This window comes from Onychostoma macrolepis, chromosome 11 (genome assembly GCF_012432095.1).
Source record: "Onychostoma macrolepis isolate SWU-2019 chromosome 11, ASM1243209v1, whole genome shotgun sequence".
NCBI lineage: Eukaryota > Metazoa > Chordata > Actinopteri > Cypriniformes > Cyprinidae > Onychostoma > Onychostoma macrolepis.
Window position 1 is genome coordinate 28,760,203 of NC_081165.1, and position 20,268 is coordinate 28,780,470.

The window sequence follows — 20,268 nt, forward strand, 5'->3', positions numbered from 1 at the left end:
CAGTTGGCTGCAACATAACAAAACATGAAAAAATGAAGGGGTTTGAATACTTTCGCAAGGCACTATGGCGTTTAAAGTAGTGTTTGTTTTATTCTGACACACTCAGTTCAGTTCACCGCCTCTGTCTTTAGTTTGTATCTGTGTTCTCAGACAGATTTAACTGTTCTGAGTCAAATTCCACATGCTTTCACTTCCTCATATTTGACCTGTATTCTCATATTTCAGTTTCTCCAGTTCATCTTCCCGCTGCTAAAATATTCAGATATAATTGAGCTTTTAATGAAGACAGCTATATTTTTTTTGTCTCTGTTGATGAACAGGAACACTGTTACTGAGTCATAATAATACTGAGTCATAATTTATATTTTACATATTAAACTTAATTCCTTTGTAAAGGACACTATTATTTGTACTGTATGAACAGCGCCTCACATTATTACAAAGTAGCGCTCACACAAAGAAGTTCAAAGTGATTATTATAATTATCTTTTAATGTTACACTGTGTTCTTTACGCATGCCCCGCTCTCAGCCAATCAGCGCCGCCGCCCAGCCTTCACTCAGACGCCGCAGCCAATCAAAACGCGGCGTGACGTCAGAGCCGCAGTGAGCGAGGATCGAGGGCGTGAGCGCGCAGAGCTGTTGCCGGATGAGAGATCAGAGCAACACATGAGCGCGCCTGTGTGCGTGTGCGCTCCTTTCACATCGTCTTCATCATCCTCCGATTATTGACTGATTGACTGAGTGATCATCATGTCCGCGCTGGAGGAGTACGAGCGCGCGCCCAAGCGCCTTAAGGTGTCGGCTGAGGATGAGGAGGAGCTGGAGGAAGGCGAGGAGTCAGACTCAGCATCCGCGGGGCTCATGGGTGACGATGAGGAGGATGAAGGGCAGAGCAGAGCGCGCTGGAGCTCCGCGGACAGGAAGGTCAGAGCCGCATCACTCCCGATACTGGAGCACTAGCATCAGCATCAGCATCTGACCATGCAGAGAGCATCTTTATATATATATATATATATTCATATTCATATTCATATTCATATTCATAGCGCTGGACTGACATGACACGCGTTTAATGCATGATGCTAAAACACTGCAAAGAGAAAAAGAAAAGAGGAATCAAGAGAGGGAGTCAGAAAGGTGATGAACAGGAACAGTGCCGTTCAGTTCAATGATATATATATATATATATATATATATATATATATATATATGTGACCCTGGACCACAAAACCAGTCAGAAGGGTCAATATTTCTTAAAAAAAAAAATCTGAAATCTGAAAAAAAAAAATCTTTCCATTGATGTATGGTTTGTTAGGATCGGACAATATTTGGCTGAGATACAACTATTTGAAAATCTGAAATCTGAGGGTGCAAAATTTTTTTTTTTTTTTTTAACTTGTCAACATGAAGTTCTTAGCAATGCATATTACTAATCAAAAATGAAGTTTTGATATATTTACGGTAGGAAATTTACTAAATATCTTCATGGAACATGATCTTAATATCCTAATGATTTTTGGCATAAAAGAAAAATGTATAATTTTGATCCATACAATGTATTGTTGGCTATTGCTACAAATATAGCTGCTGCTTATGACTGCTTCTGTGCTGCAGGGACACAGATATATATATATATATATATATATATATTCATATTCTTAGTGTTGGACTGACAGAGCACGTGTTTAATGCATGCTGAGACACTGCGAAGCGAAAAAGAAAAGAGAAATCAAGAGAGGGAGCCAGAAAGATGATGAACAGGGACAGTGCCGTTCAGTTCAATGAAATAAATAAGATGGAAAAAAACATTCACCACAGAGCATCACCGTGGTGATGTGACCGTACTGTGGCTGAAGTGCCATCGTGTTAGTACCATCATGAATTCACTAATCATGTCAAGCTCACTGGTTTTGGTGCTCATTGCGTTCAGTGCGAATGTAGTTATAGAGAATTTATCAAATGATTTTAATTTATTTGATCAGATTAATTTACATTCAGGTTAACAGTGTTCGCTCTACGTGTAAAGTAAGGACGAATTTATCATTTGCAATTGACCTATTTTAACTTATTAGTACATGTTCCTGGTCTAATTGTGCATGTGAAAATCAACAGTAAAAATAATCCAAAGCATGGTTTTTGTTAAATTAAATGAAGACAGGGAAGAATTATGTTTAATAATTTTTATGCATATACATAAACACTAATCTTTTCTCTACTAAAATATTTTATGAAAAATACCATTTCTGTGAACAACAAAAAATGGTATTATAAAATTATCTTTTATAATTAACCCCTTTTAACTCATTAGTATGTGTTTTGCATGAAGAAATCATAGTTATGTCATAAAAACAAATGCATTTTTTTAATTAAATGAACGCAAAGAATGATATTTCATCATTTTCATTTACATGCATAAACAGTAATCTGTGTTTTAATAATCTAAACATTCATGCAAAGTACCAGATCGGTGAACGACACAAACACATGAATCAGAGATGCGTCAGATTTTAATACATCAGAGAATTAATTTATTGCGCATGGTAAACAGACCATTTAGTACTGTGGTATATATCAAAGTACTATGGTAGTATTGTGGTGCTTTTTTTTGTTAGTTTCTTCCACCCAAAGTGGTGGTTTCATTTCTAGTGAGTTCCCTAATTAGGCAGCTTTTGATGCATGGAATTTCCAAAAATGCTGTCTGTGTAGGTAAGCGCGTTGGGTCGGTCTAACAGAGGATGCTTGACCGCTTCTAATTTTCATTTTTACAATTTTTGTTAAACTAAAATGTGACCTCATGCCAGTTTCAAGCAAATACTCTTTATTTTTTATCATCTGAACACACTGGCACTGTTCCTGTTCATGATCTTTATGGTTTTCTTTTCTTTTGGCATCATGTACTAAAGGCGTGTAAATCCAGTGCTATGAATATGAATCATGCAGAAATAAAAATGTCCATCGAAATACAAATGAAGAGAAGTCTTACATCTGAAATGTTGCGTATGAACGCTATATTTATGTTGGTACCTCATAAAACTACGTGACGTTATAAACGGATCTAAAAGCGGCACTTTGAGCGATCTTGATCATCACGTTTGGACTTATTCTAAAGATAAGAAACATGCAAGTGCAAAATTTGTAGTTTCAAGGAGCTCAGACCATCCTGAGCCAATATTAAAGTCCATAAACGTATGTATAACCCAAAACGTGTTATTCACCGGTACACAAAGATGCCACTGTGGTTAATACAAGTAAATAAAAAATAAAAAATGGTGGTTGTGCACAGTGTTGGCGAAATTACTTTTAAAAGTAATGCATTCCAATTTTGTGTTACTCCATTAAAAAGTAACTAATTGCATTATTTAGTTCATTTTTCATACTTCAGCAAAAAAGCAAAACAAACATTATTTTTATCTAAAGTCATGTTTGCTCATTAGTATGGTTGAATTGGATCATCGAAGCTCAGCAGAAAAGACGCTGGTACATACAAATTATAATTGTCTTGTTTTACATATTTAATTATTGCAGGTTTGCATCATATTCTGAGTTTGCATTCCACTGTTTTAATGATTTTGAGGAACACTGAATGTGTTTAGTGCAGGTGAGATGAGTAAATACATGTTGATATTTAGTCTAGAACTACAGTAAGATCATGTTCTTACTCCCGATTTCTCTCAACACCAGAGCTGTCCGTCAATACATGAGAAACAAAGTAACGTTACTCATTTGAAAAAGTAACTCTGATATTTTCTTGTAAATTAGAAAGTAATGCATTACTTTACTAGTAACTTCAAAAAGTAATCTGATTACGTAACTCGCGTTACTTGTAATGCATTTGAACCCAACACTGGTTCTGCATTACTAGGTAATCAATCAAAAAATGAGGAAATTTAAACATGCTCAAGCAACCAACTTTTACATTTTTGTTGCACGTGATCAAGTCCAATTTATTTATATAGCTTTATAGAAAATCAGATTAGAGCTGGACAATAAATTGGTTACATTTGCGACAATGAATATAAACAATCAAGCAGTTGAGATTTGCTGTATACTAGTATATATTGAGATGGACAGACCAATGAAGTGACCTATGATCACTGCACACACACACACCACCAATCTGAAGTGCATCTGATTGACTCAGAGCCAATCCCATGATGCATCAGTGCTTCATTTGATTCACCCATTCACTCTATGATTGGACGTCCAGCTCGGTTCCTCTTCTGCTGCTGATTTTGTGGCTCTAGACGTGAGATGGATTGTTTTTGTATGAAGCAGGACTGTCAGAGTCACTGTAAAGCGAGTGGCATCAGATCGTCTGAACGGTGTGTGTTCACAAAGGAAGCGCTTGACACTCTGCTATCGGCCGTCTGGAGACGTGGTTTTGCTTTCTCAGTTTTTAAGGTCAGACTTGTGAACTCACATGGACGAGTTGATGACCATGTGACATTTTTAGAAACTAGAGAATTGAACCAGCAACCTTCAGGTTACAAGGTTACAAGCCCGACTCCCTAACCATTAAGCCACGACTACCCCCTTATATGCACCAGTATGACATTAAATAGTAATGTACGTTTTACTAAAACATTTTAATATACAAAAAATACCACAACTGTGAACAACAGTTACATTTTTTAACTAGAAATTTGTATGAATTTTAATGAATTAATTTGCGTACAAAATAACAGCGTTCGCTCATTTGAAGTAAGCTTGAAATCATAATCGAGCCCTATTATTTTAATAGAACTGTGTAAGTATCACATCTGTGAAAAATGTCATATCACATTTTTCAGAATTTTAATCATGAATTTACATACAAGATGATTGCACGCTCAACATTTAAAGTAAGCATGAATTTATCATTCATAATTGACCTATTTTAACTTACTAGTACATGTTCCTGGTTTTGAATGTGAAAATCATAGTTAATGTAGTAAAAATAATCAAAAGCATGTTTTTTTTTTAAATAATTGAACACACAGAAGAATTGTATTTCATCATTTTCATTTATTTGCATAAACAGTAATCTACATTTTACTAAGACATTCTAAAATATATATAAAAAACACCACATCTGTGAACAACGAATCAGAGTTCAGAATTTTAATGAATTCATTTACATACAAGATAACGGTCTCTACATCGGAGATCACTTTACATCTAAAGTAATCATGAATTTATAATTTATAGTGGACCCCTTTTAACTTATTAGTACGTTTTGCATGTAAAAATCATAGTTAATATAGTACAAATAATCAAAAGCATGTTTTCTAATTAAATGAACACAAAGAATGATATTTTATCATTTTCATTTATATGCATAAACAGCAATCTGCTTTTTACTAAAACGTTACAAATATTTATGCAATGCCAGATCTGTGAACAGCGACACAAACACGTTGTTGAATCAGAGTTTCATCAGAACTGTAATAAATCAGAGAATCAGTTTATTGCACATGCTTAATTTGACCTCGTTTCATATTGACTTTAATACGATCTCTAGAAACAGTGCAGTTATTATTCACACAGCAGCTCATTCAGTGATTTATCGACACGCTCTGTGACAGAACTGTGTGTGAGTGAGTGTGTTCACAGTCCAGACGCTCAGAAAGAGACACACAGACAGATAGACAGACAGACATAATGGCTTCAGTATTTTGCCCGGAGCGAATCGAGGAAACGTTCCTCTTGAACAGTCCTGATGATTTGAATATTAAGTGGCTTTTATTGGCTGGTTGAATTGTCTGATCTGATGTACCTCCAGCAGACCTGAGCTGAACCTCACCCGCGTGCGTTTGTGGAGCAGATAGTGTTTCCCGTGGGGTTTATTGATGGAGAATCACTGCCATCGGCGCTGTCACCTTTTACTGCCAGAGATATGCCGGGCACGACAATGAAATCAAACGCGCTCGGGTGGGTGGCTGCGGAGCGTGAGACGCTTTAATGGCTCGTGGGTGAGAACGATACCAGATCCTTCTGGAATCAGTTTGCATCCATAATCTGCCCTCTTTTAATGTGCATGCAAATGGTCTGTCTGTCTGCCGGAGCGTCTCTGGTGGGCAGCGGCGTCTCTGGAGTCATCTGGGATCTCAGCGGGATTATGGGAGAAACAGGGTCACCTGACTCGCCAGACTGAATGTGTGTGGTGTTGATCTTGGGTTTTGATGAATGACATATCATAACATGTTCTGCTGTAACATTGAGTTTAAGGCAAGATGCTACAGGCAAAAACATTCTGTTTAATGCACTGGAGATTCTGTTACCATTTTGAAAACTATTGGATAGAAAACATCCAGAATACATATTTAAGTCTTTAGTTTTTGAACTTTATCTTTTCTCGTCTATAGATTTCAATTTCAATGCATATCTTTAAACGTTTTCTCCTGCACTTCAGCAGCACTCACATACACCAAACTTTACAGTTTTATTCCTGTCTATATTCTGAAGGTTTTTACTGTGGGGTTTGTTCATATTTCATTCACAATTATTTATACAACATTTTAGTCCTAAAACATGGTTAGTTTTTCTGTCTGTTGACATCATTGTTTTCTGATTTATGGTGTGATAAAAAGAGAAATCCAAAATCCCCACAGTAAAAACCTTCAGAATATAGAGAGGAATAAAACTGTAAAGTGTGGTGTATGTAAGTGCTGCTGAAGTGGAGAAAAAACTCTTTAAAGATATGAATTTGAATTGAAATATGCAGATGCAAATAGATAAAGTGCACACAACAAACAAAACCAGTGTTTTTTCATGCACTGGTCAATTTAAAGGTTTTGGGGCCAGATTTACAACATCTTATTCGTAAAACATGGTGAAAATGTTTTTTTTTTTCTGTCTGTTGACAGTATTTTCGGATTTATGGAGTAATAAAAAGAGAAATCCAAAATCCTGTCAGTAAAAACCTTTAAGTCTAATATGTCAACAAACTCAAACAAAAATTTCAAACCTGACAATTTTCAGATTTATCTTCTGGAAATTTATGCATATTATTGCATATTTAAACTTAGCATTCAAGAAAACTTGCATTACAAAACAACTGTCTTAATTTACTGTGAATAATCAACTGGTGATGTGTGCTAGTTCAAATTCACCTCTAGTTTCTTGCCTTAAAAGGTTAATTCACTGAAAATAAAATGAAAATAATGTTCCAAACCCGCATGACTTTCTTTTGTTCTGAGGAACGTTGCTCATTGTACAGAAGAGAGAAGCTCTCTTCTCAGAGATCAGCGTGTTCTTTTATATTCAGCAGAAGAAAGAAAGTCCTACAGGTTTGGAGCGAGTAAATGATGACAGCACGTTCATTTCTGGGTGAATTACTCCTTTAATGGGTGCTGAAAGCGCTCCTGAAGTCTTTGAGCATTGACATTCTCATTAATGTCTTTTATACGACGGCTCTGTTGTGTGTCTGAAGGGATTCAGATGTGAGTTTGTCTCAGGAATGACTGTAAACCAAGCAAACGTTCTGCACTGAAAGCTTGGCGATTGAATGGTTTCCGCTGTAGTAGCCAGCTCATTGAGTTCTGAGTTCTGCTGTTGATTTTCACCAGAATAGTCTGTTACACAATCCTGTGGTCTGAAGTTCTCTTTGGATGACATTGCATGTCATTTCCTGTTCATGTTGCTGCTCTGTTGTCGTTTCTGTCATTGGTTTGCAGAGGAAACATGATGCTATCAGTGTATCGGCAGCCGGTGGGTGTTTTTAGGTGTGAACACTACCCAAGTTAAATTAAGCTTATTTTATTATACTTATTACTTACCTACTGATAGGAGACAATACAATATTCTTCATTTCAAATTTTCACTTCACTTTTTTTTTACATAAAAATATTTTGGAGAGTTTTTATATATAAGTAAATAAATATTTATTTATTTATTTTAATATATATATATATATATATATATATATATATATATAAGTATGTATAATAATAAAACAAATAAAATAAAGATATAAATATATATAAAAGATAAAAATAAAATAAAGTTAAAATAAAAAATACCAAATGATAGTAGAAAAGACAATGTTCTTAATTTAAACTTGTCCAAAATCTAAAATGTTATTCTTTTTTTATTTATTTATTTATTTTTTTACATTTTTTATAAAAGACATTTTTGGATCATATATATACATATATACACATATACTCACTTATAAATATTGACATTTACATATGTAGATAGTTTTTAATTTGTTTTATTATTATAAATATAAATATTATATAAAACAAATAAATTAACTCTCTCTATATATATATTAGGGGTGTCAACGTTAACGCATTAACGCATGTGATTAATAAAAAAAAATGAATGCGTTAATATTTTTTTAATGCAAATTAATCGCTTGATAAGGTTTGACCCCAACTTCTTCCCGTCGTCGCAGCGCGGAAGGTTATCTATCATTGTGTGACGAGGGTACAGCACAGTGTTGCCAGGGTAACGGCACAAGTGAGCTACTTTGAAAATACAGTCGTGGGAAAAATTACAGAGCCGTGGGTTGCGTTTTCTTGGGGCTACTTTTATAATGTACCATGGCCACCCAAAGTGTATATAGACAAATTAAAATTAAAATAGATCCTTTTACTAATGTGTATTATATTATACTTGGAATGTATCCCTAGCAACTTAAGAACGGAGAGGCGGTTAACATCACAAACAACGTGAGTTTCAGCAGAGCATACATGTCTTTTACACAGCAGAAATAAACATGACAACAGCCACTATAGATTATATAAGATAATAAACACACGATTACGATAGATATGATCTGTATGTTAATTTCTTGAGTTGAATGTGTGCATCTGAAATGCTAATTTGTGCAGCATATAAAAGGCTATAAATAGCATATTTTAACAGCAGTAAACGACCAAATTGCACATGTGATCGCAAAAAGAAGTTATTACAAACACTCGATGGTGGTTTGGTTTGACGTGAGTTCTGAGTAAAAGTGTATTATTAACCTCATAAATTGTCTTATGAAGCATGATGCTAATATTAGCTCTAATGCAGCTGCAGAACAGGTGCAATTCTTCTTCATAATGCATTTTGTCATAATACTTCACGTAAGGTCGCAAGAAAATGTTTTGTTGTATTTATTTAGAAATACTTTTGATAATAGTTGGGTAAATGTATACTGGGATTGAAGCGATGTGGCTTGGTGAACGTTTTATCGCCAGTTTAAAGGCTGATAATGGCTGAATAAAAACAAAATAATAATAATAAAAGAATAATAAGGATTATGTCTCATACCTGGCGGAGGTGTGAAAGATTCTTTTTCCTTAAACTAGTTTGTCGTGCATTTCTTTTTCAACACATTTACAGGTAAATCCTAGTATTTTAAATTTGCGATTAATCATGATTAATCACAGTCCATATATATATACACACACACACACACACACTAATAAATAAACATACATAATGACCTTTGACTTCCCCATTCTCAATACATGTCAGTCATGGAAAAATCCTGATTTGTGTATTTTTATCAGTGTTTATTTAGATATGTTTGTCATCTCATGTGAATTGAAGCTCAAGTATTTTAATGTGACAGATGCTGCTGTGAAAAGCTCACAATCAGTGAAGGTGTCTGTAGATGTGTGACTACAAGAGCAGATCTCTGTCACTCTACATCTGATTCTTGCTATTGAAGTCAGTGTCTTCAGATCTTTATAGTGCATCTAATCTGTGCTGCACTGATGTTTGCAGATGAAACTCTTCTGCGCAGCGTTAAGCGCTCTGGTAGAGCTTATGTGGAGATGTTTTGAGCAGGTCAGGATCAGATGTGTGTCAGTCGTGAGCTGCATCATGCTGTGAGTCTCATGAGGAGCGACGAGTCTCGCTGAAGCCACGAGACTCATGGACGCGTTTCAGAGCTTGTGTGTCCTTCACACTCACACACACACACACACACACACACACACACACACACACACACACACACTGTCTGCAAATGATTGTCCCTCAGGTGATGAATACCAGTGTTACTAGGCACAAGCACAACAGTCTGTAAATCAGGAAGTAATGCAGGAAGTATTATTATTAATCACTGTCATAGAGGATGTTGATTAGTCATTGGTTAACTGAAAATGACAGACACACAAAAACTACAAACTAGGCGTGGATTTAAAATAAATATGAACAAATCAATCCTCCTTTTTCTTTCTTATAATAAAATAAAATAAAATAAAATATTATCTTATAATAATAAAAAATATAAAAATAAAAGATTTTTCTTTCCTTCTTATAACAAAATAAAATATCTTATAATAATACAAAATATAAAATGAATTTCTTACTTTCTTTCTTAAAACAAGAAAGAAATGTCGTTCTTTCTTATAAGAAAATATTGTCTTAATAATAAAAAAATATATAAAAATGGAATACATCTTGTCTTTCTTTCTTATAAAAAATGTAATATAATAATACAAATTTAAATAATCTAAAATATTTTTTCTCTCTTAAAATAAAATATCTTATAATAAAACATTTTTAATAATCTAAAAGAAAACCTTTCTTTTTTAAATATTATCCTATAATATATAAGATCTTAATATTATAATATCTTTATTTCTTTGTCTTCCAGCTGAAGTGTCACAGATATTTTCTGAGGTTCCTTTGAGGATCTCGTGATGAGCAGCTTTGCCTGTTATCACACAATTTAAAAATAATTCAATACATTTATTGTTATGATTAAATCAAGTGTTAAACCTCATATTGAGTGAGTGTGTGTGTGTGTGTGTGTGTGTGTGTGAGAGAGAATATCCAGTTCTTCTTGTGTTCAGTCGTTCGGTCACGAGAATATGCTATTTGTGTCCCTGCGTTTGAAATGTCACCCGAAACAATTCATTTGTCCAATTTGTGTAATTCAATCGTGTATGATGACATTAGATGCAGCTGCAGCATTGATGCGGCTGCATCTCGTGCTCATTTCCCGCAGATTCACAGCTATTTTTAAAGCGAGCCGCAGCGTCTGAAGACGAGAGGCTCGTTTGTCTGCCTGATTAACCTGTTTATGCATTTGTTTAATTAAAGTCTGATGGCTCATATAGAATCATTTATACATGAATAACCAAACATCTGAGCATCTGTTGCTGAGATTCAGCACTTTTCCCGAACAAACAAACAGCCTGTGTGAAAGTCATGTGCTATTATTTAAACTAGATGATTGTTGTGAATAAATACAGAAACGGATAAAGTACATCCTTTATCTAAGCGATGTTGATATTTGAAAGCACCAAAACAAACACGCCCATCCCCCACAGGACCTCGCCCTTATTTTAATATCTCCGCCCCACACGTACGTACACAACCCTGGCAAAACGACGATCGCGGAAACAAGCGAAGATGACAAACAAGCATATTTAAACAAAAGCCAACACTGATAAATTGTATGAAGCAAAATCAACGTTACTCACCGATATTACTCCGATATTTACGCGGGTCCTACCTCTCGCCTGATCGAAACCCTTTTTTGAATGTTTTGTTTCTCTGATATTTTCTTCTTTTTTTTAATCTGCCATCTCTCTCTTTCAAATTGAGCGCTCTCTTCAAGACACGCCCCCTTACTGCTGATTGGCTACAAGTGAGTTTTGGGACTCGGCCCGACACAAAAATCACTCAGTGCACCTTTAATGCATTAACATTAACAATGAGCAATAGCCACATTTGCTACAGAAGTTATCAGTCTTTGTTAAAAAGAAATCTGTTAGTTCATGTTAGCTCAGGTTTATTAAATAACACAGTTACAACTTTGGATTTTAACAACGTGTTATTAAATATTGAAATTACCTCAGATTAATGAATGTTTAGAAGAATTATGTTAACTAATGAATTAACTAATGTTAACTAATGGAGCCTTAACTTAAAGTGTGATCGAACAATAAAGAATCAAAACATTTTAAACAATATCTAGGGCAGGGGTGTGAAATTCAGTTCCTGGAGGGCCTTAGATTCAACCCTAATTAAACTAAACTAAACTAATTTGAAAACTACATGCTTGTGTGTTGGAGCAGGGTTAGAAATAAACTCTGCAGGTCTGCGTGCATATTTATTATTATGATATATCGCATTACTGAATACCAGCACATGTCTAGCTCTGACTCAGATACACAGAAACATCAGTATTATTATGGGGATTTGTGCAGTAATTGTACTGTTATGTAATCACATTCTGAAGAAGAAACAGTACTTGAGAATGAGAATTAAACTTAACAAATTGTTTAAGATGCTGATGAACCGCATTTAAAGCAATTCATGAAGGTTTTCTGTTGTTTTAGTTTGAATTATTATCATTGGGATGAATGACGTGTGTGACCTGTGCATGTGAAGAGAATGTGGAAATACACACACATTCGCATATTATGCACACACACATGCACATGTGTATGTGTATGTGTGTGCCCTTACTGTCCGTGTCTGTCAAACACCGTAAAGCGTCACTTACAGCAGAAAAATAAATAATTAATAATGTGAGAGGCCGTTTCCATAGTGACAGAAGAGATGTGGAGGAATTATCTGGCGTTTGTGTCACACGAATGTGACGCTGCTGCAATTGTCAGTGGAGCCTGTGATCTCAGTCTGATCTCAACATGACCTTAATCTGATTTCAGTCTGATCTTAGTGTTATGTCAGTGTGATCTCATTTTGATCTCAATCTGAGCTCTGCGTAATCTCGGTCTGATCTTAGTGTGATCTGTATGTAATCACAGTGTGACCTCAACATGATCTCAACATGGTCTCAGTCTGATTTTAGTGTGATGTCAGTGTGATCTCGGTTTGATCTTAGTCTGATCTCTGCATAATCTCGGTCTGATCATAGTGTTATCTCTATGTAATCTCAGTCTAATCTCAGTGTGATCTCAGCATGATGTGAGTGAGACCTCGGTCTGATCTCAGTGTGATGTCAGTGTAATCTTGCTCTAATCTAAGTCTAATCTCAAAATGATCTAAATCTGATCTCGGTCTGATCATAGTGTGATCTCAGCGTGATCTCTGCATAATCTCAGTCTGATTTTAGCGTGATGACATTGTGTCTTGGTCTGATCTCAGTCTGATCTCAACGTGATCTCACTCTGATCTCAGACTGATCTTAGTGTGATCTGCATGTGATGTTAGCGTGCTCTCAGTCTGATCTCAATGTGATCTCCACCTGATCTCAGTCTGCTCTCAGCGTGATGTCAGTGTGATCTCGGTCTGATCTTAGTGTGATATCAGTGTGATCTCTGCGTAATCTCAGTTTGATGTCAGTGTGATCTCTGTCTGATCTCAACATGATCTCACTCTGATCTCGGTTCGATCTTAATGTGATGTCAGTGTGATCTCAGCATGATCTTGGTCTGATCTCAGTCTGATCTCAATGTGATCTCAGTCTGATCTCGGTCTAATCTCAGTGTGATCTTGGTCTGATCTCAATGTGATCTCGGTCTGATTTTAATGTGATCTCAACGTGATCTTAGTCTGATCTCAATGTGATTCCAGTAGGAAACCCGTCTGCTGTGACACAGATACACAGAAACATCAGCATTATTTTGAGGATTTGTGCAGTACTTGTACTGTTATGTAATCACATTCTGAAGAAGAAACAGTAATTTTTACTCCTTACTAATTTTATTTTGACATGAGAAGTGCTTGTTGTGTTTTTGCAGCTTTCAGTGTTCTGAGGTTTGATGTTGTTGTTTTTGGTGTGAAACACATTTTTGTGTTTCTGTGTCACTGGAACGTGTTTTGTGTTCTGATGTGCTGCGTTTTAACTGGTGTTTTCTGTAAACATGCACTGTAGACGAATGTTTTTGACATGTTCTTGTTTTGTGTCTGGCGTAGAGGCTCATTTGTCTGCCTGATTAACCTGTTTATGCATTTGTTTAATTATAATTTGTTTAAGTCAGATGCGTGATATCAGTAAGAAACCCATCTGTCCTGAGACAGTGAGCAGGGGTGTGAATACTTTTATTCAATTACTGTACTTAAGTGTCATTTTGGGTTATTTTAGTAGATTTGTTCTTTGCTCAAATGCAGTTTCAACTAAATATTTGCACTCTTAATCACTGTCCTTAAAACTGTTTTTTAACTTCTTTATTTCAACATGAGAAATGCTTGTTGAATTTTTGCAGAAGGTTTGACGTTTTTTTGCGATTCAGTTGTTGTTTTCAATACAGATTAATGCTTTTGACTTCTGCGCTGTTACATTTAGTTTTAAGTCTGTCTGACAAAGACATTTTTATTCAGTTCATTCACTTTCTATTCAGAAAATGATTCAAGCGCTCCTTTCTTCTTTTGGGAGGTTACTTTTACATTTCAGTACAATTTCAATTCTACTTTACTCAAGTACATTTTTTCAATATAATAATATATTTCAGCTTTTTGATTATATTTACTATTAATATTAATATTAATACAATTTAATATAGAATTTTCTGTTATTGTTTTTACATTTTTATATTGTGTATTATATTATTAAATATGATTTTTGAGAGTTTTTTTTATAATACTTAAGTACAATTTAAATTAGTATTGTTTTTTACTTTCACTCAAGTATGTTTTTTAGCCTTTTGATTGTTTAATATTAATTATTATTCATTGAATATTATTTTTTAATATTGTGTATTATGTGTATTATTACATATTCATTTTGAGAGGTTACTTTTTTAATACTTAAGTACAGTTTTAATTTTTAAGTGCTTTTTTACTTTCACTATTTTGGCCAGATATTTATATCCTCATTTTGCAGAAATTATCAGCTTATTTTTAATATGTATTATTAATGCATTTTATATGCTTTTATTTTATATTATGTGTTATTTATATTATTTAATATGAACTTTGAGAGGTTACTTTTTAATGCTTAAGTACCATTTTAAAGTGTACGTTTAACTTTCACTCAAGTATGTTTTTTGCCAGATAATTGCACTTTAAATTGAATAAATTATCACTGACTATCAGTACTTTCACAGAGAGTAGATCACAATGCCTGCAACGCCAAGGTCACGGGTTCGATTCCCAGTTAAATGCATGAATGCAGTGGCTGAAGGTGAATGTGTGTAAGATGGCGCTGGTGTTTGTCTTGCTGTCATCTGGTTTGTGACTCAAGGAGCTCATCATCCGTCTGCAGTGGAAGTGGTTTGATGTTAGTGAAGCTCTATTTTGAGTGTGTTTTTCTATTGTGATGTGATTCTTCAATGGGAGTCTCGGTGCATCAGAGCTGCTGTAGCACTGCATCGCGTTTCTGCAGGTCATTTTCCAACCGCATACGCTGCTTTGGCACTGATAGGTTTAAAGTTAGTAGTGCACCTCAAACCTCATTATTTACTCACTCACATATGGGTCAGTTGTAGTTTTTGAAGTAGCAGAGATGTAGGAAATGTGATCTTCATGCAGTAAATCACAAACGCTCAAATGTTTTCACCTCGTTCTGGAAGGTGAGACGAATTAAACTCACGCTGAGAGACAGACAGCAGCTGAAAGAGGAAGAAAAACTGAAATAATCCAGACAGACTGCTCTATATCAGGACAGACAGGTGTGCGCACCTCTGTCCTTTATTAGATGATGATTTGATGGAATCAGCCAGATGTTCTTCATGATTTCATGGTGAGCGTGAGACTGAAGGTGTTTTTCTGCCGTTGGCTTGAGATGGCAGTGCTATTATGAAAGTTCACACTATTTGTCTGCTGATCTCTGTGGTCGACAAACAATCAGGAGTTTTGCAAAGCAGAAAATGGAAAGAGAGTTTGATGCTTGCAAAATAAGAGCAACATGCAGATGCATGTGTGGTTTCACGTGTGTTTTACATGGGAAGTTTTATAAGACATGTGCTTCACTTCATTTAATTTTTCTAGATGCACCTTTATATGGTTGATTTGTTATTAAGCTAAAAAGTGATTCAAGTGAAAATTAATGGAGAAAATTGAAATGATAGATTTTGTAAATAAACAGCTAATATAGGCGATGCGCTAGTATCGACACAGTATGGTTTGATCGACATCAAGTTTCCTTCTCTACATCCGTGATTTACTCAAAAACCTTGCGCTGAGATGTATATATATATATATATATATAACTGTGTATATATATATATATATATATATATATATATATATAAAATATCTTGTGCACCACTTGAACTTCCTTAATGGTTTTAATATGCAGTATTTCAGTCATCAGACCTTTTTCAGGGATAGTACATACAAAAGAAATCCACAAATATAACAATACATACTGTACATGGTTTATTTTTAACTCCTGCTCTCCCACAACCCCACAGCTGAACGACACACCTGAAGAGGCTTTCATTCACCCTGATCTTAGATGTTAGAAAATGTTTAGAAAAGTTTTAAGTGATCTTTTAATTGCCACTGACTCTGGTGAATCTGCTGTGCTGGTACTTTTAGATTTAAGTGCTGCATTCAACACAGTTGACCATCATGTTCTTCTATCTTGATCAGAGCAGGTTGTGGGCATTAGAGGAAATGCTCTAAGTTGCTTTGAATAGCATCTTAAAACAGAAGTTTCTTTCCTCCTGACTTGTGGTGTCCTGCAGGGCTCTGTTTTGGGCCCGATATTGTTTTTCTTCACATGCTTCCCTTTGGTTCTGTTTCTGAAAAGCAATGCTTGTATTATCATAGTTATATGGATGATACGCAAATTTATCTTCGCCTGAAGCACAAGAATACTTACTGATTTCTATTAGAACTGCACCAAAAGCACATATTTTTAGGTCAAAGATTTGTAAGTCAAAAATTGTAAAATATTACTAGAATTTAAAACAGCTCTTTTCTATGTGAATATGTGTTAAACTGTAATTTATTTCTGTGATGCGCAGCTGTATTTTCAGCATCATTACTGCAGTCTTCAGTGTCACATGATCTTCAGAAATCATTCTAATATGCCGATTTGCTGCTCAACAAACATTTCTGATTATTAGCAATGTTGAAAACAGTTGTGCTGCACAATATTTTTGTGGAAACCGTGATGCATTTTATTTTTTAGGATTCACTGATGAATAGAGAGTTCAAAAGGACAGCATTTATTTGAAATAGAAATCTTTTGTAACATTAGAAATGTCTTTCCTGGCAGTTTTGATCAATTTAATGCGTCCTTGAAAAAACTCAATCTTACAGTACGTGCAGTAGGATCAGACAGACAGATGATTGACAGGCGCCGCTGCATCAGGACCATCATACTGATGTTCTCCTCTATCATATATGAATAAGACAGCGTTTTCTCCCATGATCCCTGTCCTCTCCTGTGGTGAATTTGTGGTGGACAGCAGTTCTAATGCCACTGCGGTTTCTTCATCATCATCATCACAGCAGGACGTCCTTCATCTGTCTCTTCCTTGCAGGCTGTTCTCTCATCTGAATGTGTTCAGTCACTGTGAGAAAATACCTGTGAATGAAGATAACCAGTCAGTATCATGGTGTTCTGTCAAGTGCTTCAGCGTGTAAATACTGCGGTACATGAATAGGGTAATTGTTCTGTACTGTAAAATGTGACTCAGTATGATGGTTTACAGCAGAGGTTCGGATATTTTAATTGAAGTCCTTCTGAACATTCACATATCCTCTAATGTTGGTTAATGCAGGTAAACACATAAAATTGTTTTATTTTGATTGTTTTTATTTTACATTTTTGTATTTACTTTTATATTTTATGATTTATTAAATTTTTAGTAAGCATTTCGTTTTAATTATTTTATTTATATTTACATTTAGTCATTTAGCAGATGCTTTTATCCAAAGCGACTTACAAATGAGGACAATAGAAGCAATCAAAACCAACAAAAGAGCAATAATATGCAAGTGCTGTGACAAGACTCAGTTAGCTTAACGTAGCAAGGTTTTTTTTTTTAAATTGTAAAATAAATAAAAAGAAAACAAATAGATAGAATACAAAAAGAATAGAGAAGCTAGTCTTAGTTTTTTTTTTTTTAAGCAGTGTCTAAAGTCTAAAAGGGGCAAGTTTTTTTTAAATTTATTTGACAATTATCTATTTAATGTAACATTTTATGATTTATTAAATTTTTAGTATGTGTTATATTTTGATTGTTTTGATATTTTACAATTATTTATTTACTTTTACATTATTACTATTTAAGTAATTTTTAGTGTATTATACTATATTTATTTTATTATTTATTTAATTTAATTTGTTGGACATTGATGTTTTTTATTTTAAAAGTATTTCTTTTTCATTTGACATTTTTATGATTTAAGTCATTTTCAGTAAGTGTATTTTTTATTGTAAAATGATTTATTTTGTTTCATTTCAGAAAATGTATTCTATGTGGTTTATTCTATGTGATGGTTGACTCTCCAGCCGTCTCAGTGTCTCACAGTTCCAGTTCTTCTCATGATGCTGTGTTTCTGTCATTAGTCGTAACATCTAGTTAGGATAAAAGCCGCTGCTGGATGAATGAATGAATGAATGAATGTTGTGTTTTCTCTCTCTGTTCTCAGGACAGCGGCTCTGAGACGCACCGCATCGCTCCGTCTCCCGTCGTCCACGTGCGAGGACTGTGTGAATCCGTGGTGGAGGCCGATCTGGTCGAAGCCTTGGAGAAATTCGGAAACATCTGGTAAGCGATGCTTTCATTTGATCTGATTCACCAAAGGGATTCGTTTCAGCAGCCGAGAGATTCGTTTGGTGCTCTTCCCTCATAATATATGAACAGATAAAGGCTTTAATGAGCGTTTCATTCCTCAGACGAAGAGCTTCGTGTTCACCACAGTCTTATCAAACCACATGAAAGACTGAATGATAGTTCTGTAAATGAAGCTTCATCAGCTCCTGCGTTCCATTCTTTTCTGACATTTACACTCACAGAAGCTCAGAGAGGATCATGGGAACACGTGAACGCATGCGGGACGTTAGTGTGTGTGTTTGACCTCAGCTGTATCAGGAAAGACACGGATCAGATACACAGGAACAGGAAGTGTGTTTGTGTGTGTGTGTGTGTGTGTGTGTGTGTGTGTGTGTGTGTGTGTGTGTGTGACACAAATGGAGGTCATATGAGTGTATTTATAGTCTGATGAGCGAATCTCATGACAACAGACTGAGTGTGACAGAAATAATAATAATTTGACTCCTTCAGTTCAGTCAAACGATTTCTTGTTAGTTGTATTAATATCTGATGCTGTTTTTGTTTATTGTTCAAATTAATAGTGATGCAAATTAATAGTGAACCTAATTTTCTTACTAAAACTGAAATTAAACTTTTCATTTAGCTAAACGCCAAAACTCAAACCAAAAAGTAAAGTTTATTTTTATAATCATTTAATTAATCAAATGTATTTAATAATCAACATTTAAATAAAAACTGTGCATAAAGACATTTTTAAGCCAATCAGTGTTATTTTAGCATCATTGAGATACTATTATAGTTTTTGTTAGTATTTTGAATTAGATTTGATTTTTGTATTTTCTGTTTTAATTTAGATTAAAGCTTTAGTAATTTTGTTACTAAATTAAGTTATTATTTTTTTGAATTAATTTTTTGTAAATATGCCTGTGTAGTTTTTATTATTATTATTTTATTTGTTTTAGTTTATTTAGTTTAATTTATTTTAGTTCTTCAAATTAGGTTTTAGTTTTATTTCAGGTATTTTTATAGTTTTAGTTATGTATTATTATAGTTTTTGTTAATATTTATATATTGTAGTGATTTATATTTACTGTTTTACTTTAAATTTAAAGCTTTATTGTTTTTGTGTTTTTGTCATTTTATTTTATTTTTATTTATTAGTTTTAGTTTATTTAGATTTGATTATTTTAGTGCATCAAATTTAACTAAATGAAAATTAGAAACGTTGCCTTGGCAACTAGCTGAAATAAAATTAGTTAATGTTTTATCTTATTTCACATAATGTTTCATTTTATTTCAAGTATTTTTAATGGTTTTAGATATCAACTTTTACAGTTATTGTTTATATTTTGAATTAGATTTTTTATATTAATTTTTTTTTTCAATTTTAATGTTTTATTAGTTTATTTATTATTTCACTTTTATTTTATTTTAGTTATTTTTGTACATCAGATTAAACAAAATGAAATGTTGGCGACAAGCTGAAATAAAATGTTTAAAATAGGGCTCTCAGTTGATTAAAATTTTTAATTAATTAATAACATGGTGTGGCGATTAATTAATCTAATTGTCGCCTCTGGCTTGCTCAGTTGGGGACACTTAATTTCTAGCGATTATCGCCGATTTGATTGCACAGCTACTATTTAAACTAAACTGAGCTAGACAATGACATCTCTGAATTCAATAATGAAA

The 20,268-nt window shown here is 34.2% G+C and overlaps 1 protein-coding gene across 1 annotated transcript in view; it reads left to right on the forward strand.

Moving 5' to 3' along the window:
• The first annotated feature begins 609 nt into the window (after nucleotides 1-609).
• The window catches only part of LOC131549125 (heterogeneous nuclear ribonucleoprotein L-like), a 37,678-nt gene continuing 18,019 nt past the window's right edge, over nucleotides 610-20,268 (forward strand). Inside the window, exons 1-2 of the mRNA XM_058790976.1 lie at nucleotides 610-925; nucleotides 18,452-18,570. Coding sequence (XP_058646959.1) covers nucleotides 752-925; nucleotides 18,452-18,570 — 293 coding nt within the window. The 5' untranslated portion in view covers nucleotides 610-751. The remainder of the gene's footprint in view (nucleotides 926-18,451; nucleotides 18,571-20,268) is intronic.